The sequence below is a fragment of the Phyllobates terribilis genome, unplaced genomic scaffold, assembly GCF_046119375.1.
Source record: "Phyllobates terribilis strain yellow unplaced genomic scaffold, ASM4611937v1 Scaffold_1__5_contigs__length_1240528914, whole genome shotgun sequence".
NCBI classification, from domain to species: domain Eukaryota; kingdom Metazoa; phylum Chordata; class Amphibia; order Anura; family Dendrobatidae; genus Phyllobates; species Phyllobates terribilis.
In genome coordinates, this window is record NW_027362761.1 from 978,438,122 (window position 1) to 978,453,713 (window position 15,592).

The window sequence follows — 15,592 nt, forward strand, 5'->3', positions numbered from 1 at the left end:
ATGTGAATTAGACATGTGGACTTCCCTGTTTATGGCTTGCTCTACTGTAGATTATGGGAGTTCTGAATCATTAGGCAGTAAGCAAAAACTCATGATCTATATTATACAGAGCTGTGTGCATGACCGTCCTCTTTAGAAAATGAAAAATGAATACTCAGGGCTGCAATATAGCGCTGCCTTTTTCTGATAGGCCAACTAGCATATCCGAAAATGGCAGCGCTATTTTGGAGCCCTGAGTATCCACTTTTCGTTTTCTATGTTCCATCTGGATTCCCGGTCTGTGGGATAGAGCGGATGGAGCCTGAAGCTGTGCCTGAAGCTGCACAACTAGTTTAGGTGAGCACCGACATTCACCGCTATTTCATTAACCCCATTGACCTGCACAAGGAGCTCTCTCTATCATTTTCTTATCGTCTTTAGGACTTATTCACACAGTTTTACGAGGATTTAGAAAATAATTTGCTGAAAATCCACATAAAAATGCTTTAAATACTCTGAGAATAAGCTTCCTATTGGTTTTACTGCAAAATGTTCAAAATAATGTGAAAAAACACTGTGAATCAGTTGGAAACTTATTTCACATGTTTTTTTATGTGGATTTAGGAGTAGAATTTATTTCTAAATCCTTGTAAAACTCAATGTGAATGTACCATTAGAGTGCTGATTTTTGGAGGTAAGAGTCTAGTAAGTTGAAGTTGTACTTATCAGACATTTATGTTACATACTTTTGATATACCACAAATGCCACATAAGGTAATACCTCTTTAATTTTTAGTGCAGCCCCTGGATTAGTTCAGTATGACTGTAACGTACAGGCTGGTCAGCACGTAATGTGGGGTGCGCCTGCAAGGGTTAATTTATCTCATCTGACCCAATCCAGCACTCAACCTCTCTTCTAGGCTGCAAAGTGAGCATAAATCACATCCCAACACAGTCCACACAATCCGGTTACTTAACATGCTGCCACCACTCATCAAACACACGAGGTGATGAGTCCCCAAAATATGTTGCTGTCAGCCAATCAAAAAAGGCCACACACTCTCTGAAAGGCTATTGATTCCATAGAGAATACAGGAATCAAACTTATTAGAGATTTTAAGCTTTAACATAAAAATATACAGTGCTTACAATAAAAGATAGAAAAAGGTAAAAATAAAATGACACAAATATGCAAAACAGTTCTAAAATATGAGAAGGAAAAATAATAGAAATATCTAAAAGTTTATGCCTACAGTTATCTTCTGCTTCCTTGAGGGAAGGAGAAATGAAATATAGATCACACCATTATAGGCATGCCTTCACGTGTGAACAACTTTCTTTTGTGCAACACAGTTTTATATGCTTGGTCCTGGACTCATATTTCCAGGATGACCTGGATTTGACTATTTAAAAATTGCTGTTTGTGACTGGACGGTGGGCTTTGCATTTCAAATATTCTATGTCTCCCCCACTCCTCTCTATACAGTAAATAAGAAATATTTTGCCTAGTTACAGACCACTTGTTTCTCTTTGAAGCTCAGGGTCCAGGAGCTGAGGTGCCATGTTTGACACCTCCTGTGAAAGCCCCTTTGTGCTTGCAATTCTTGTAAACCCAGTTTCTCTCTTTTGTCAACTTTTTGTTTTTGTGGACATGGACCAAAAAAGGTTGTGCACTCCTGCTTTAGAGCTCGGTGCAAGGAATGTAAGATGGAACAGGTAGCAGCAATTTTGAATGTTAGAGAAGTAGCATATGAGATTGTATAACAGAAGCAGCATGTCATCACCCACCAGAGACACAGAGCAATGTCCTGATTTCAATTAACTATATTGTTCTGATATTTATGTTTTGTGAGGGCTTGCTACATATGTCTGTAATAACCTACTTTATAAACCAGTTACTCTGCCTACATTGAACAATGTTCTTTCTTTAGTTTGCAGATTATCACTTTTTTACTACTTATTAGTAAAGAAAATACTTTTTTTTAGGGACTCTTTGAATTTGACATGGAATGTTTCAATAAATATGGAAAAATATGGGGGTAAGTAAAAGATATAACAGAGAATTTGTCACATTATGCAGAGAAACTGGTATAAAAAAAATTCTGAAAAGGGACCAGTGCTTAGAGGAGCAGCGTGACCTAGCACAGCACAACAGATATTGTAATAATTTAGGCGGACACAAAATCTCTAATATCAATATGTATGGACGGCCACCAAATAAGTTTAGCAATGGCCTTCCACGTAGCAGGGACACTAGGGTGACCACTCAAGATGGAATCATGAAACTCTTATAACAGATGAAATTTAAGGTACCCAGGTACAAAAAAATTGGACCCTTGAGTAGCAGAAGGGGCCAATGACTGGACTCTACGTATCTTTGTTTCCAACTCTGAGGTTACCATGGAAAACACTATGCCCTAAGGAAGAATGAGGACGAATGGACGACAAAGGTTTTGGAGGAGAAACTGAATCAAGACTGTGTGATAAAGCATCAGCCCTCACATTCTGGGCCACCATCCTGAACATGGTAGAGAAATTGAATCCAGAAAAAATAAGGACCATCTGGCCTGTCTTATGGTTAACCATTTAGCTGATTCAATATAAGCTAAATTCTTATGCTCCATGACCACAGTGACTTGGTAACCTGCCCCCTCCCAAAAAAATGCCTCCATTCTTCAAAAGCTAATTTTACAGCAAATAGCTCGTGATTCCCAACATCACAATTTCTTTCAGCAGACAAATATTTCCTAGGAAAAAATGCACATGGCCACAAGTTGGTCAGAGTTTTGGGACACTAAGATAATATGGCCCCTACCCTGACCTCCGAAGCGTCCACTTCCACAATGATTGGCTCTTGGAGATCGGGTTTGATTAGGACTGGAGCAGACATGAAACATTCTTTCAATTTTTTAAAAGCCCCAGTAGCATGCAGCTAACAAACCTCAACAACAAAATTTATTTAATAGAAAATGTACATTTATCTAATTTAGCATATAAAGAATTCTCTTTCACCTTTTGTAATACAAAATGGACGTATTCATGGTGAGAATCCAAATCGGGCAAAAAAAAGTAAGAATAACCTCAAGGTACACCACAATAAATCTTCCAATACAATCTGAAAAGATATATTTCATAGAATTTTGAAAAATTGCTAGCACATTGGTTAACCCAGAAGGCATGTCAAGATTTTCAAATACACTCTCAGACGTAAAACACCATTTTCCACTCGTCACTCCTCCGAATGTGTATCAGATTATAAGTAAACTTTTGTTCTCATAATCCTTCCTGGCGACACATTCAGGTCCAGACAAACTGTACAGGCGAGCTTTAGGTAATTTGGCATTAGGTATAAGGTTAATAGCACAATCATAAGGACGACTGGTGGAAAAAAATTGTAAAGATACATTTTTTATGACAATTGAGGCTCCACTTAACAATATCCTTCTGACACCAATTGATAATAAGATTGTGAAGAAGTAGCTATGGAAACCCCAATACCAACCCTGCAGGTAAATTATTCAAAACAAAGCAGGAAATTGATTCAGAGTGAAATTTTCTCACTCAAAGAGTGAACTCCACTGTTACCAGACTGAAAAAATTCTGAAGTAATGGTATTCTGTCAATGGCAAAAATTTGAATGGGTCTTTCCAAACTAACTGTCCCTAATCCTAATTTCATAACCTGTCCCGAATTAATAAAGTTGGCTGCAGACCGGAAGTCAATGAAATCTAAGGCTAATAACAACTGGTTCTTGAAAAGTAGTTCCACATTAAGCAGAACTTTGTCTGAGTAAAAAGTTACCTGCAAGTCTTGCTGACCTCCTCGACAATCACCCTCCTCCTTGAGGGCAGGTCGACTAGTCCTTAAGAACATGCCCAGCAAGTCCACAGTAGAGGCAGAATCCGAGATTGCGCCGACGTTTCCTCTCAATGGCACAAGACTGGCAACCACAACTTCCATAGGTTCCACCTCAGGTACATGGACAGGCTCATGGGGAATGTCCAAAGCATCCTGCCGCTCAACACGCTTCTTCCGAATTCTGTGATCCATTTTTATGACCTGAGTCATACAAAGGTCTCCCCCAGAGAACAAGGTGGAGTATGAAGCGCCAGAGCTTCCTTAAGTTTTTCGTAAAGATCTTTGTGGAACTGGCACCTGAGAGCTGCATTATTCCACAGAACTTCAATGGACCATTGCTGGAACTGGGTACAATAGTCCTCAGTGGTGAGGTCCCCCTGTGTCAGGTTCATGATCTTTGCCTTAGCGATCTGCATCATGTTGGGTTCATCATAGATCAAACCTACGGTGTAAAAAAAGGCATCAACAGAAGACCATTATGGGCTTGCGGGGACAAAGAAACTGCCCAGGTCTGAGGCGCTTCTTGCAGTACAGTAGGGACTTGATTATCAACACCCACTGGAACTCATCACATCAGAGTAAAAAATAGCCTACAGCTGCCCCTGAACACCCTAAACTGATTTTTCGCCCCCGAAAATTTATCAGGGAGGGTTACTACAGGTTCAGGAGAGACCAACTGTACGATAGAACATGCAGATGTCACAGCCACTGCCAGCAGTGGAGAGCTATAGGAAGCATTCATCATGCTAGACAACTGACAGTGCAGTTGTAACTGCATCGATTCTAGGTTCTGGGGCTCCTCGTCCAGATCCTGAAACATCTGAATCAAATTTGCCAGCTGATCAAATAATGTACAAATGGGATCCATACTGGCAAAGAAAAAAGTTATACAGACAGTCTGAATGTGACGCTTATAAATGTCACTTCTCACAGACAAGCCATGAGGCAGGGGAGTCAAAAAGGTCCGAGGTCAAATACTAAGGGAGTTCATCATAAACAGAGAGGCAAGACAAAATAATAAACAGGTCACAGTCAGAGGTCAGAATTCCGGAGAGGTCGCGCAGAGGGGCTAAGCAAAAGGATGGTCAAAGGCAAGGTTCAAGGTCGGGCAGCAAAAGATCAGAATAACAGAGCACTAGAGAACAAGGCACACAAACTCCCGATCTAACGCTATGACTGGCAATGATCTAACGATTGCCTGGCTCTTTAGTTAGCTGACAATCATTCAGAATGGGAGACATCTGAAATTAACCCAACTGGCCAGAGCTAAATGGATGCCTGGGTTGTCACTCACAATACTAACAACTCAGCATGCCCCTACCACTGTTTGGGCAACTGGGCTGTCATACACAATACCGAGAGCCCAGCTCGCCCCTACCACTGATTGGGCAGCTGGACTGTCATTCACAATACCGAGAGCCCAGCACGCCACTACTACTGATTGAGCAGCTGGGCTGTCATTCACAAAACTGACAGCCCAGCACGCCCCTGCATTTTACAGAGTGGCTGAACTATCACTCACTGCGACCCTAGGGCCTCATGAATGGCAGGATCATGACATCTGGCCTCATTTAAAGTTCTACAAGGCCCCAGTCTCAGAATCAGTGGTTGGACTCCAGCTATCAGTACTTGTACTTTATCCCATATCTTATGAATAGTCGATAACTTTCAACCCGGGTAAAATGCCTTTGACTACAGAAATAACGGTTAGGTAAGTCTGAGCTTATTACACATTACAAAGGATCTGTACTGTAATCTCATCACTGACGTACAAAGCTGAGACTGTTCAAGTTTTACTTGGTAAATGTAAGCAATCATCTTGTGCCTATAGTGCTGGTCTCACAATATACCTGAACATATCTGTTTTCTGAACCAGGTTCTTTGATGGGAGACAGCCGGTGCTGGCAGTAATGGACCCCGCAATCATTAAGTCCATCCTAGTTAAGGAATGCTATACTATATTTACCAACAGAAGGGTAAGTCCTACAACCAAATCCTGGTATGATTTTGTACATTTCTAATAATTCTTGTTATCTATATTAATTTAAAAAAGTGTTTCTTTTTAGAATTTTGGCCTTAATGGCCCTTTAGAATCCGGAGTGGCAGTTGCTGCTGATGATCAATGGAAAAGGATACGGACAGTGTTGTCACCAACATTCACCAGCGGAAAACTTAAGCAGGTAAAATATGTAGACAGATTATAAATATAAATATGTATGGTATGTATATTATTAATCTATATACATGTGCAACTCACTAAGTTAGAATATCATCAAAAAGTTAATTTATTTCAGTTCTCCAATACAGAAAGTGAAACTCATATATTATATAGAGTCATTACAAACAGAGTGATCTATTTCAAGTGTTTATTTCTGTTAATGTTGATGATTATGGCTTGCAGTCAATGAAAACACAAAAGTCATTATCTCAGCAAATTAAAATATTTAACAAAAAAACACCTGCAAAGGCTTCCTAAGCATTTAAAAAGGTCCCTTAGTCTGTTTCAGTAGGCTCCACAATCATGGGGAAGACTGCTGACTTGACAGATGTCCAGAAGGCAGTCATTGACATACTCCCCAAGGTCCCAGAATTCCAATTTTCATTTGGAAATCAAGGTCCCAGAGTCTGGAGGAAGAATGGAGAGTCACACAATCCAAGCTGCTTGAGGTCTAGTGTGAAGTTTCCACAATCAGTGATGGTTTGGGGAGCCATGTCATCTGCTGGTGTGGGTTCACTGTGTTTTATCAAGACCAAAGTCAGTGCAGCCATCTACCAGGAAATTTTAAAGCACTTCATGCTTCCCTCTGCCGACAAGCTTTTTGGAGATGGAAATTTCATTCTCCAGCAGGTCTTGGCACCTGTCCACACTGCCAAAAGTACCAATACTTGCTTTAAAAACAACAGTATCACTGTGCTTGATTGGCCAGCAAACTCACCTGACCTTAACCCCATAGAGAATCTATGGGGTATTGTCAAGAGGAAGATGAGAGACACCAGACCCAACAATGCAGACGAGCTAAAGGCTGCTATTAAAGTAATCTGGGCTTCCATAACACCGCAGCAGTGCCACAGGCTGATCACCTCCATGCTACGCCGCATTGATGCAGTAATTGATGCAAAAGGAGCCCCGACCAAGTATTGAGTGCATTTACTAAACATATATTTCAGTAGGCCAACATTTCGGATTTTGAAAACATTTTTCAAGCTGTTGTTATAAAGTATTCTAATTTACTGAGATAATGACTTTTGTGTTTTCATTGGCTGTAAGCCATAATCATCAACATTAACAGAAATAAACACTTGAAATAGATCACTCTGTTTGTAATGACTCTATATGATATATGAGTTTCACTTTTTGTATTGAAAAACTGAAATAAATTAACTTTTTGATGATATTCTAATTTAGAGAGATGCACCTGTATATATATTTTATATATATATATATATATGTGTATATATATATATATATAAATATATATATACACAGTACAGACCAAAAGTTTGGACACACCTTCTCATTTAAAGATTTTTCTGTATTTTCTTGACTATGAAAATTGTACATTCACACTGAAGGCATCAAAACTATGAATTAACACATGTGGAATTATATACTTAACAAAAAAGTGTGAAACAACTGAAAATATGTCTTATATTCTAGGTTCTTCAAAGTAGCCACCTTTTGCTTTGATGACTGCTTTGCACACTCTTGGCATTCTCTTGATGAGCTTCAAGAGGTAGTCACTGGAAATGGTCTTCCAACAATCTTGAAGGAGTTCCCAGAGATGCTTAGCACTTGTTGGCCCTTTTGCCTTCACTCTGCAGTCCAGCTCACCCCAAACCATCTCGATTGGGTTCAGGTCTGGTGACTGTGGAGGCCAGGTCATCTGGCGTAGCACCCCATCACTCTCCTTCTTGGTCAAATACACCTTACACAGCCTGGAGGTGTGTTTGGGGTCATTGTCCTGTTGAAAATAAATGATGGTCCAACTAAACGCAAACCGGATGGAATAGCATGCCGCTGCAAGATGCTGTGGTAGCCATGCTGGTTCAGTATGCCTTCAATTTTGAATAAATCCCCAACAGTGTCACCAGCAAAGCACCCCCACACTATCACACCTCCTCCTCCATGCTTCACGGTGGGAACCAGGCATGTAGAGTCCATCCGTTCACCTTTTCTACGTCGCACAAAGACACGGTGGTTGGAACCAAAGATCTCAAGTTTGGACTCATCAGACCAAAGCACAGATTTCCACTGGTCCATTCCTTGTGTTCTTTAGTCCAAACAAGTCTCTTTTGCTTTTTGCCTGTCCTTAGCAGTGGTTTCCTAGCAGCTATTTTACAATGAAGGCCTGCTGCACAAAGTCTCCTCTTAACAGTTGTTGAAGAGATGTGTCTGCTGCTAGAACTCTGTGTGGCATTGACCTGGTCTCTAATCTGAGCTGCTGTTAACCTGCGATTTCTGAGGCTGGTGACTCGGATAAACTTATCCTCAGAAGCAGAGGTGACTCTTGGTCTTCCTTTCCTGGGGCGGTCCTCATGTGAGCCAGTTTCTTTGTAGCGCTTGATGGTTTTTGCAACTGCACTTGGGGACACTTTCAAAGTTTTCCCAATTTTTCGGACTGACTGACCTTCATTTCTTAAAGTAATAATGGCCACTCGTTTTTCTTTACTTAGCTGCTTTTTTCTTGCCATAATACAAATTCTAACAGTCTATTCAGTAGGACTATCAGCTGTGTATCCACCAGACTTCTGCACAGCACAACTGATGGTACTAACCCCATTTATAAGACAAGAAATCCCACTTATTAAACCTGACAGGGAACACCTGTGAAGTGAAAACCATTTCCGGTGACTACCTCTTGAAGCTCATCAAGAAAATGCCAAGAGTGTGCAAAGCAGTCATCAAAGCAAAAGGTGGCTACTTTGAAGAACCTAGAATATAAGACATATTTTCAGTTGTTTCACACTTTTTTGTTAAGTATATAATTCCACATGTGTTAATTCATAGTTTTGATGCCTTCAGTGTGAATGTACAATTTTCATAGTCAAGAAAATACAGAAAAATCTTTAAATGAGAAGGTGTGTCCAAACTTTTGGTCTGTACTGTATATATATTTGACCAGTTATTTTGATCTTAGATGAAGTAATAAGCTAGCAAATGATTTGCCTGTGGTGATTTAAAGAATTTTCCTAGCACTATAGCTTTGGACATAAATCTACGATCTGCCATTCATTTATGATTGTGATGACTGATCGCTGAGACTCCATGATCAGTAAAATTAAGCCACCATTGCTTCAGTTGGCCACACTCATCAGGAGGCAGCAGGTGACTTTTTTATAGTCTATTACCATGCCATAAATGACTATGGTGGGAAAAATCCTCTTATCCTCTTGTAATGAATACTAGTCTTTGATACACAACCTTAAATATTTTGAGGAATAAACACTTACTCAGTTGTATTTATCTTTTTTTGCATTGCTAAAAGTGAACCAGTGGGCAAAAAAATGGCATTTATATGCAGCCATAGTGGTAATCTTCTCTTGAATGACATCCTACTCAGCACACACACTACCGAGTAGAATGCCAATCAGGGAGCGGTGCAAGTGATTACAAAGCGCACACTGTGTAGTGAGCACTGATTGATCACAGCCCCAGCACCAGACCCATAACAGGAAGTTGAGTGGCTGCAGGGAGAATATAATTACATTTTCGCCCTGCAGCCGCACTTCCAATTAGACTGCTGAGTGTATTTAAAATAGTGAAAACCTATAAACCGACCATTCGATATATGGTCCGTAATCCCTATAAAGACACCACAACCAAAAAGAAGTAATGGTGGAGAAGCGGTAGATCTATGAATGAGAGGGAAACCCCTATGTGTCCCAATGTAGAATAATTATTGAACACAAGTAATACCTCCAAAACAACACAGCAAGGGATTTAATCATATAAATATACTTTATTGAAAAAATTAACAAAAACAATCAAATTCAGAAAATGTAGGAATGAGAATTTGGGAGAGGAACAGCTAAAAAAGGCAGGTTATAGATATCATAATTATAGTCATAACATTTAACATATCCATTACCAGACTATTTGGCTGGCAGATTATGCTGACACTCATTACTTATTGGGTGTCATTAAGGGGATGTAGGTCTCTTTGCAGGATTTGCTATCTATAACCTGCCTGTTTTAGCTGTTCCTCTCCCAAATTCCCATTGCTACATTTTTTGTATTTGATTGTTTTTGTTCATTTTTTCAATAAAGTATATTTACATGATTAAATCCTTGCTGTGCTGTTTTGAAGGTATTACTTGCGTTCATTAATTATTCTACATTGGGACATATAGGGGTTTCCCTCTCATTGATAGATCTACCTCTTCTCCTCCATTACTTCTTTTTGGTTGTGGTGTATTTAAAATAGTGTTTACCTGCAGACTAGTACTACGGCTGCAGGCAAATACCATATATATATTTTTAACTGACAGTTTCCCTTTAACATATCAGGAAAAAAAATCATTTTCAGGAAAATAGAAACAATGTATGTGAGAAAATGTGGTATATTTTCTAAATGCTCCTTTAAAAGAGTTTATTTTTTTATTATAGTTTTAGGAAATATGTCACATACAGTTCACAGGATTCATCTAGTGTCATATGATATGATGGAAAGCTCATACTCGGTATTTCCCAAATTGTTGCTTCATAACAGTTTCTACCTGTCCAGTATATGAATCGCAGATTTTTAAATTGACGTCTGACAAAATAAATTTATTCATGTGTTGTAGATTTATGCAAATTTCAATACAAATAACCAATATTGATATATGAGCCATATTGTCTGCTCCATCCCTAGATGTATTTATTATATATCCAATAAGAGTGTGAAATATGGCATACTGCATGTGACAAACTTTGTGTAAAAAAAGTCACATCTGTGTTGTAGACTTTATTAGGCGTCTCAGTTGCAGATTTCAGGAAATTTTTTTTTTTGTTAAAATGATACATCATGAAACAAACCCTTTGTTGTCATCCTTACAGATGTTCCCTATAATAAAACAGTATGGAGACCTTTTAGTTAAGAATATTCAGAAGACAGTTGATAACAAAGACTTTATAGACATGAAGGAGTAAGTACACAGATTTATTACAGTTTCCATGCACTACCGCACAGTTGTTACCAGATTCCTATACATAAGGACAGACTATCAGCCTGACACTGACTAACTAGAGGGACCTGCCACATATATTTATTCAGGCAAGAAATACACTGTTGCAACTGACATTGTAAGAAATATCATTTATTTCTAGATCTTGCACCACCTGTATTTTTTTCGCTGAGTGCAGTTACCCAGTTGTATTCACATATATTCATCAGCATAGTGGCACTCTTTATTCTGCCTCCTTAAGATGAACCCAGATAAGGAATAGTCATTAAATGGGTGCTGAAAATGGAGAAATTGATGAGTCTTACACCCTACGCAATGTAATATTAAACTGCAGTACTTTGTATCATGCTGACCACACTTCTGTACAACTTGTGATACTACAGTAGAATTGTCCAGAGCACAAATCTATTTATTATACATGCACAGGACAAGCATTATCTTTTAGCTACCACATAGGAAGTGATTGCAGTGTAAACTTTTTGATCCTTCTCTGGAGTTTGCTACTACAGTAGATGGGGAGTATGAAGGTGATACATGAGGGTGTTGGGCTAATTTAGTTCAGCCTGGTATTTCACCATTTTGTCTTTTCAGCATTTTTGGAAGCTACAGCATGGACATTGTCCTGAGTACATTCTTTAGTGTGAATGTGGATTCATTGAACAATCCCAATGATCCATTCGTGACCAATGGAAGAAAACTTTTCACCTTCTCCTTTTTTAACCCTCTGTTCTTAACATGTAAGTTAATTCACTGTTTTTTCACATCTATTAAAGATAGGTAGACAACTTTTTACCTTGTGTAAATGTTGCTGTTCTTCTAAATCTGGAGTGGGTTATTATTTTGTTCCTGAGATATGGTCCCCTTATCTCTGTACATAATGCTAGTCTTAAGGACCACGGTCAGTTGGCTAAAAAGAAGACTCCCGTAGAGAAGAGTTGGGAACCATGCTCACTTTGCTAAAATGACTAGATGAACATACAGGGAAGAGATGGCCATGTCTCAGGAATACAGGGGCACATGAACAAAAGAAAACCAACACCAGATTCAGCAGAACAGCAGAATTTACACCCCCCAAAAAATCACATTTATAGCAAGTGACAGGTCTTCTTTAAAATCTTATGTATGACTTGGTCATATGTTGTGCAAACACTTCATGATGATGTCTTAATGTCATACTTTGAAATCAGATTTAGTTACATTTGGCATCTGATAAGCGAAGCTATTTCTTAACCACCAAGATTTAGACATCAAAGCCAGTATAGCCATCACTTCTTCTAGAAAATAATAATCACAATGCTCATGAAATCATGTTTTTTTGCATAATTCTTACAGTTATGTTTCCGTTCCTGACGCCTCTTTTGGAAAAACTGAATTTCTGCTTCCTTCCAATGAGCGTCCTCAACTTTTTTCGAGATGCTATAAAAAGCATAAAGAAAAACAGACAGAAAGGAATTCATAAGGTAAGGGAATGTGTAACTCCAACTGGGAAATAAGTAGTGGTCGGATTCCCTCTTCATCCTCTACCACCCATCTTTATTGTTATGGAAGGGACAAAATGTTGATGTTTTGTAATTCTGAGCCCAAGTTGATTTTCAAATACTGGAGAACCCCATTAATAAAAAGGCTGAATGCAAAAGAATAGAAATACTGGATCTTTGCTTGTTCTGATCTTTTCTCATGTCTTTCAGGATCGAGTAGATTTCCTACAACTCATGGTAGATGCTCAGTCTAGAGGCAACAGTACAGGAGAGTCAGATTATGGCTATAAAGGTATGAAGGCTGACTTTCCACATCTTTCTTAAAAGGTGTTCCATGCGGCTTTCAGATGCTGTTGAGCTTGTAGAGATTAGAATTTTCCTAGAACCTATTGTCCAATAATCTTGTGATACAATGTACAGTATTATTAGGTAACTGAATGTAAAACATTAGTAGAGGAGAATTTACTTAACACTGAGATTCATTACATCTGAAGCATACTGATGGAGGGTGGGTTTCTTCAAGAAGACCACTGTCTGGCATACTACTTAGGATGGCAGAAGAAGAAGCCCAGCATGTTAAAATAATATAGGACCCCTTAAACAACAAACATATGTTTTTGTCTTTTTTATTGACCAGTGTGAATATGGCCTACTATATTTTGCTTTGGGCTCTATCAACATATTTGTGATTTAATGCACAAGTTAGCCAATATAACTTTCAGGTTTTTGGTGGAGAAAGGTTTATGCCCGTAAGATAACCAACTCTATGTTGTATGTACTTCACAGAATTGACAGACACGGAAATTATGGCTCAGGGACTTACCTTCATTATAGCTGGTTATGAGACCACCAGTAGTACACTCATGTTTCTGGCTTACCATCTGGCAACTTATCCGGATGTCCAAACCAAACTTCAGGAGGAAATTGACACCTTTCTTCCAAATAAGGTACACCGATATGGAATAATAGCATTAAACGGTGCTCACTAATTATATAATATATGTATCAATATGGTGTCTTATATTCAGTAGAGATGAGCGAATATGTTCAGGAAATGATCGCAAGTTTCAAATTCGGCACGAATATGGCACATTCGAATTCCGGTTATCGAGCTTTTGTGCAAAAATCAGCAAAAGTCGGCCCCGAACACGAATATCCCTGGTTTCCGTGACAGCGTGGGAATCAGGGGCTGGGATTGGCGGTAAGATCGTTACCACTGGTCACAGCGCTGCGGGATCATGCTGACAGGAGCCCATCATCCAGCGCCTGCTGTCACTGTACACAAGCTGCGCAACCGCCGCTGATGGGAGAAGTAATCTCTCATCAGCTGCAATTGTGCAGTGAAAGTGAAAGTAAAAAAAAAGTTTTAAAAAAAAAGTTCAAATAAATAAATAATTATTTAAATAAAAATAATAAACACATTATGCTCACCTACCACTTACCTACACCTTGACCCCTGATGTTCTCAGCCCCTGTAGAAGTGACCCGAATCGCCATGGGACACTGGGATTACGACATGATGGTAGACAGGTGAGGGATATGGTTGTTTTTTATTTTCCGTTTCTTACAGGAGACGAGGGATTCGGAGACTGGGTGTTAGGTGAGTATACAGTATTTTATATTTTTAAATAAATTATTAAAACCAAGTAGAATTTTATTTAAATAAAAAACTTTATTCTGGCAGTGTCTTTATTGAAAAAACATCAAAAACCTTACTACGGGGTTAGTAATGGAGGCGTCTTAAAGACGCCTCCATTACTAACCTGGGTTTCATATCAGCCGCCAATAAAAGGCTGACATGAACACCACCCTATTACCCCACTCGCTCCACAGCTGTGGGAAGAGCGGAGGCTAACCACCAGAATTGGCGCATCTTATGGATGCGCCATTTCTGGAGCCGCTGAGGGCTGAAATCATTAGCCTCAGAGGGGGCCAGGATCCATGGCCCCTTCCCTGGCTATTAATATCAGCTCACAGCTGTCTGTTTAGCCTTTGCTGGATAGATTTTATGTGCGGACCCTACATCAATTTTTTTCTGGGGTCCCGGTGTAATTTAGGCAGTAAAGGCTAAGCAAACAGCTGTGAGCTGTTATTAATAGCGCCGGGGAACATCTTTGGCTAATGGTCCCTTCCCCGGTTAGTAATTTCAGCCCCCAGTGGTTAGTTTTTCCTCTGCTGGTTATGAAAATGACGCAGGAGCCCACGCCATTTTTTTTATTTAATTCTTCATTTTATTTCATTTATAAGAAATCCCATGCCCACTGTGCTTGTTTTTGATGCTGCATAAACTCAACCGCAGCATGTCAATTTCTGTAGCGGAGACGCAAGTCTCCGCTGCTGATTTTGACCGATTACGGTAAACCACATGTACTGACAAAACAAGTGCGGCATTAGAACGGAGCATTTTGGTTGCAGCAAAAATACTCACCCCGGTCCGACGGTAATCCAAGGGTTAGGGTATGTACGCACGATCCAGACAGGCCGCGTTTTGGACGCAGCACACTTTATGCTGTGTCCAAAGCGCTGCGTTCTATTGAACGCAGGTGAATCCGCATGTGTTCAATATATTGTACTGATCAGATTTCTGTTGGGAAATTAGCGACTCTGCAAGAGAAATTGACATGGTGCGGCCTTGAAAGAGGGTGAGGTTGGTTGATTATTTTACCTTTATTGCAGGGGACGATGGCTTTGAAGATTAGCTGTTAGGTGAGTATATGTTGTTGTTTTTTTTGTTGTTTTTTACAGGGGGTGAGAACATCGGGGTCAAGGTGTAAATAAGTGTAGGTAAGTATAATGTGTTTATTATTTTTATTTAAATAATTATTTATTTATTTTAACTTTTTTTTTTACTTTCACTTTCACTACTCCCATCAGTGGCAGTTGCGCAGCTTGTGTACAGTGACAGCAGGCGCCGGATGATGGGGGTAGTAGTCCCATCAGCCGGTGCCTGTGACTAGAGATGAGCGTTGTTCTACTCGAACTGTTCGCCAATCTCAAATTCGAGCTGTTTTGGGCGGTGTTCGAGCCGTTCGGCGAACACGAACAATTTGAGAAAAATTCGGCTGTTCGAGGTTATGTTCGATAACTGTTCGTGCACCAAAATCATAACT

General features: G+C 39.5%; 1 protein-coding gene across 2 annotated transcripts in view; it reads left to right on the forward strand.

Annotated features, from left to right (window-relative positions):
- LOC141156789 (cytochrome P450 3A29-like) overlaps nt 1-15,592 on the forward strand; it is an 82,010-nt gene that overhangs the window by 25,297 nt on the left and 41,121 nt on the right. Inside the window, exons 3-10 of one of the 2 annotated variants that reach the window (XM_073643176.1) lie at nt 1,966-2,018; nt 5,714-5,813; nt 5,904-6,017; nt 10,877-10,965; nt 11,596-11,741; nt 12,337-12,464; nt 12,693-12,774; nt 13,269-13,429. In XM_073643176.1, the coding sequence (XP_073499277.1) occupies nt 1,966-2,018; nt 5,714-5,813; nt 5,904-6,017; nt 10,877-10,965; nt 11,596-11,741; nt 12,337-12,464; nt 12,693-12,774; nt 13,269-13,429 (873 nt within the window). The remainder of the gene's footprint in view (nt 1-1,965; nt 2,019-5,713; nt 5,814-5,903; nt 6,018-10,876; nt 10,966-11,595; nt 11,742-12,336; nt 12,465-12,692; nt 12,775-13,268; nt 13,430-15,592) is intronic. The other variant, XM_073643186.1, reaches the window with a different exon arrangement.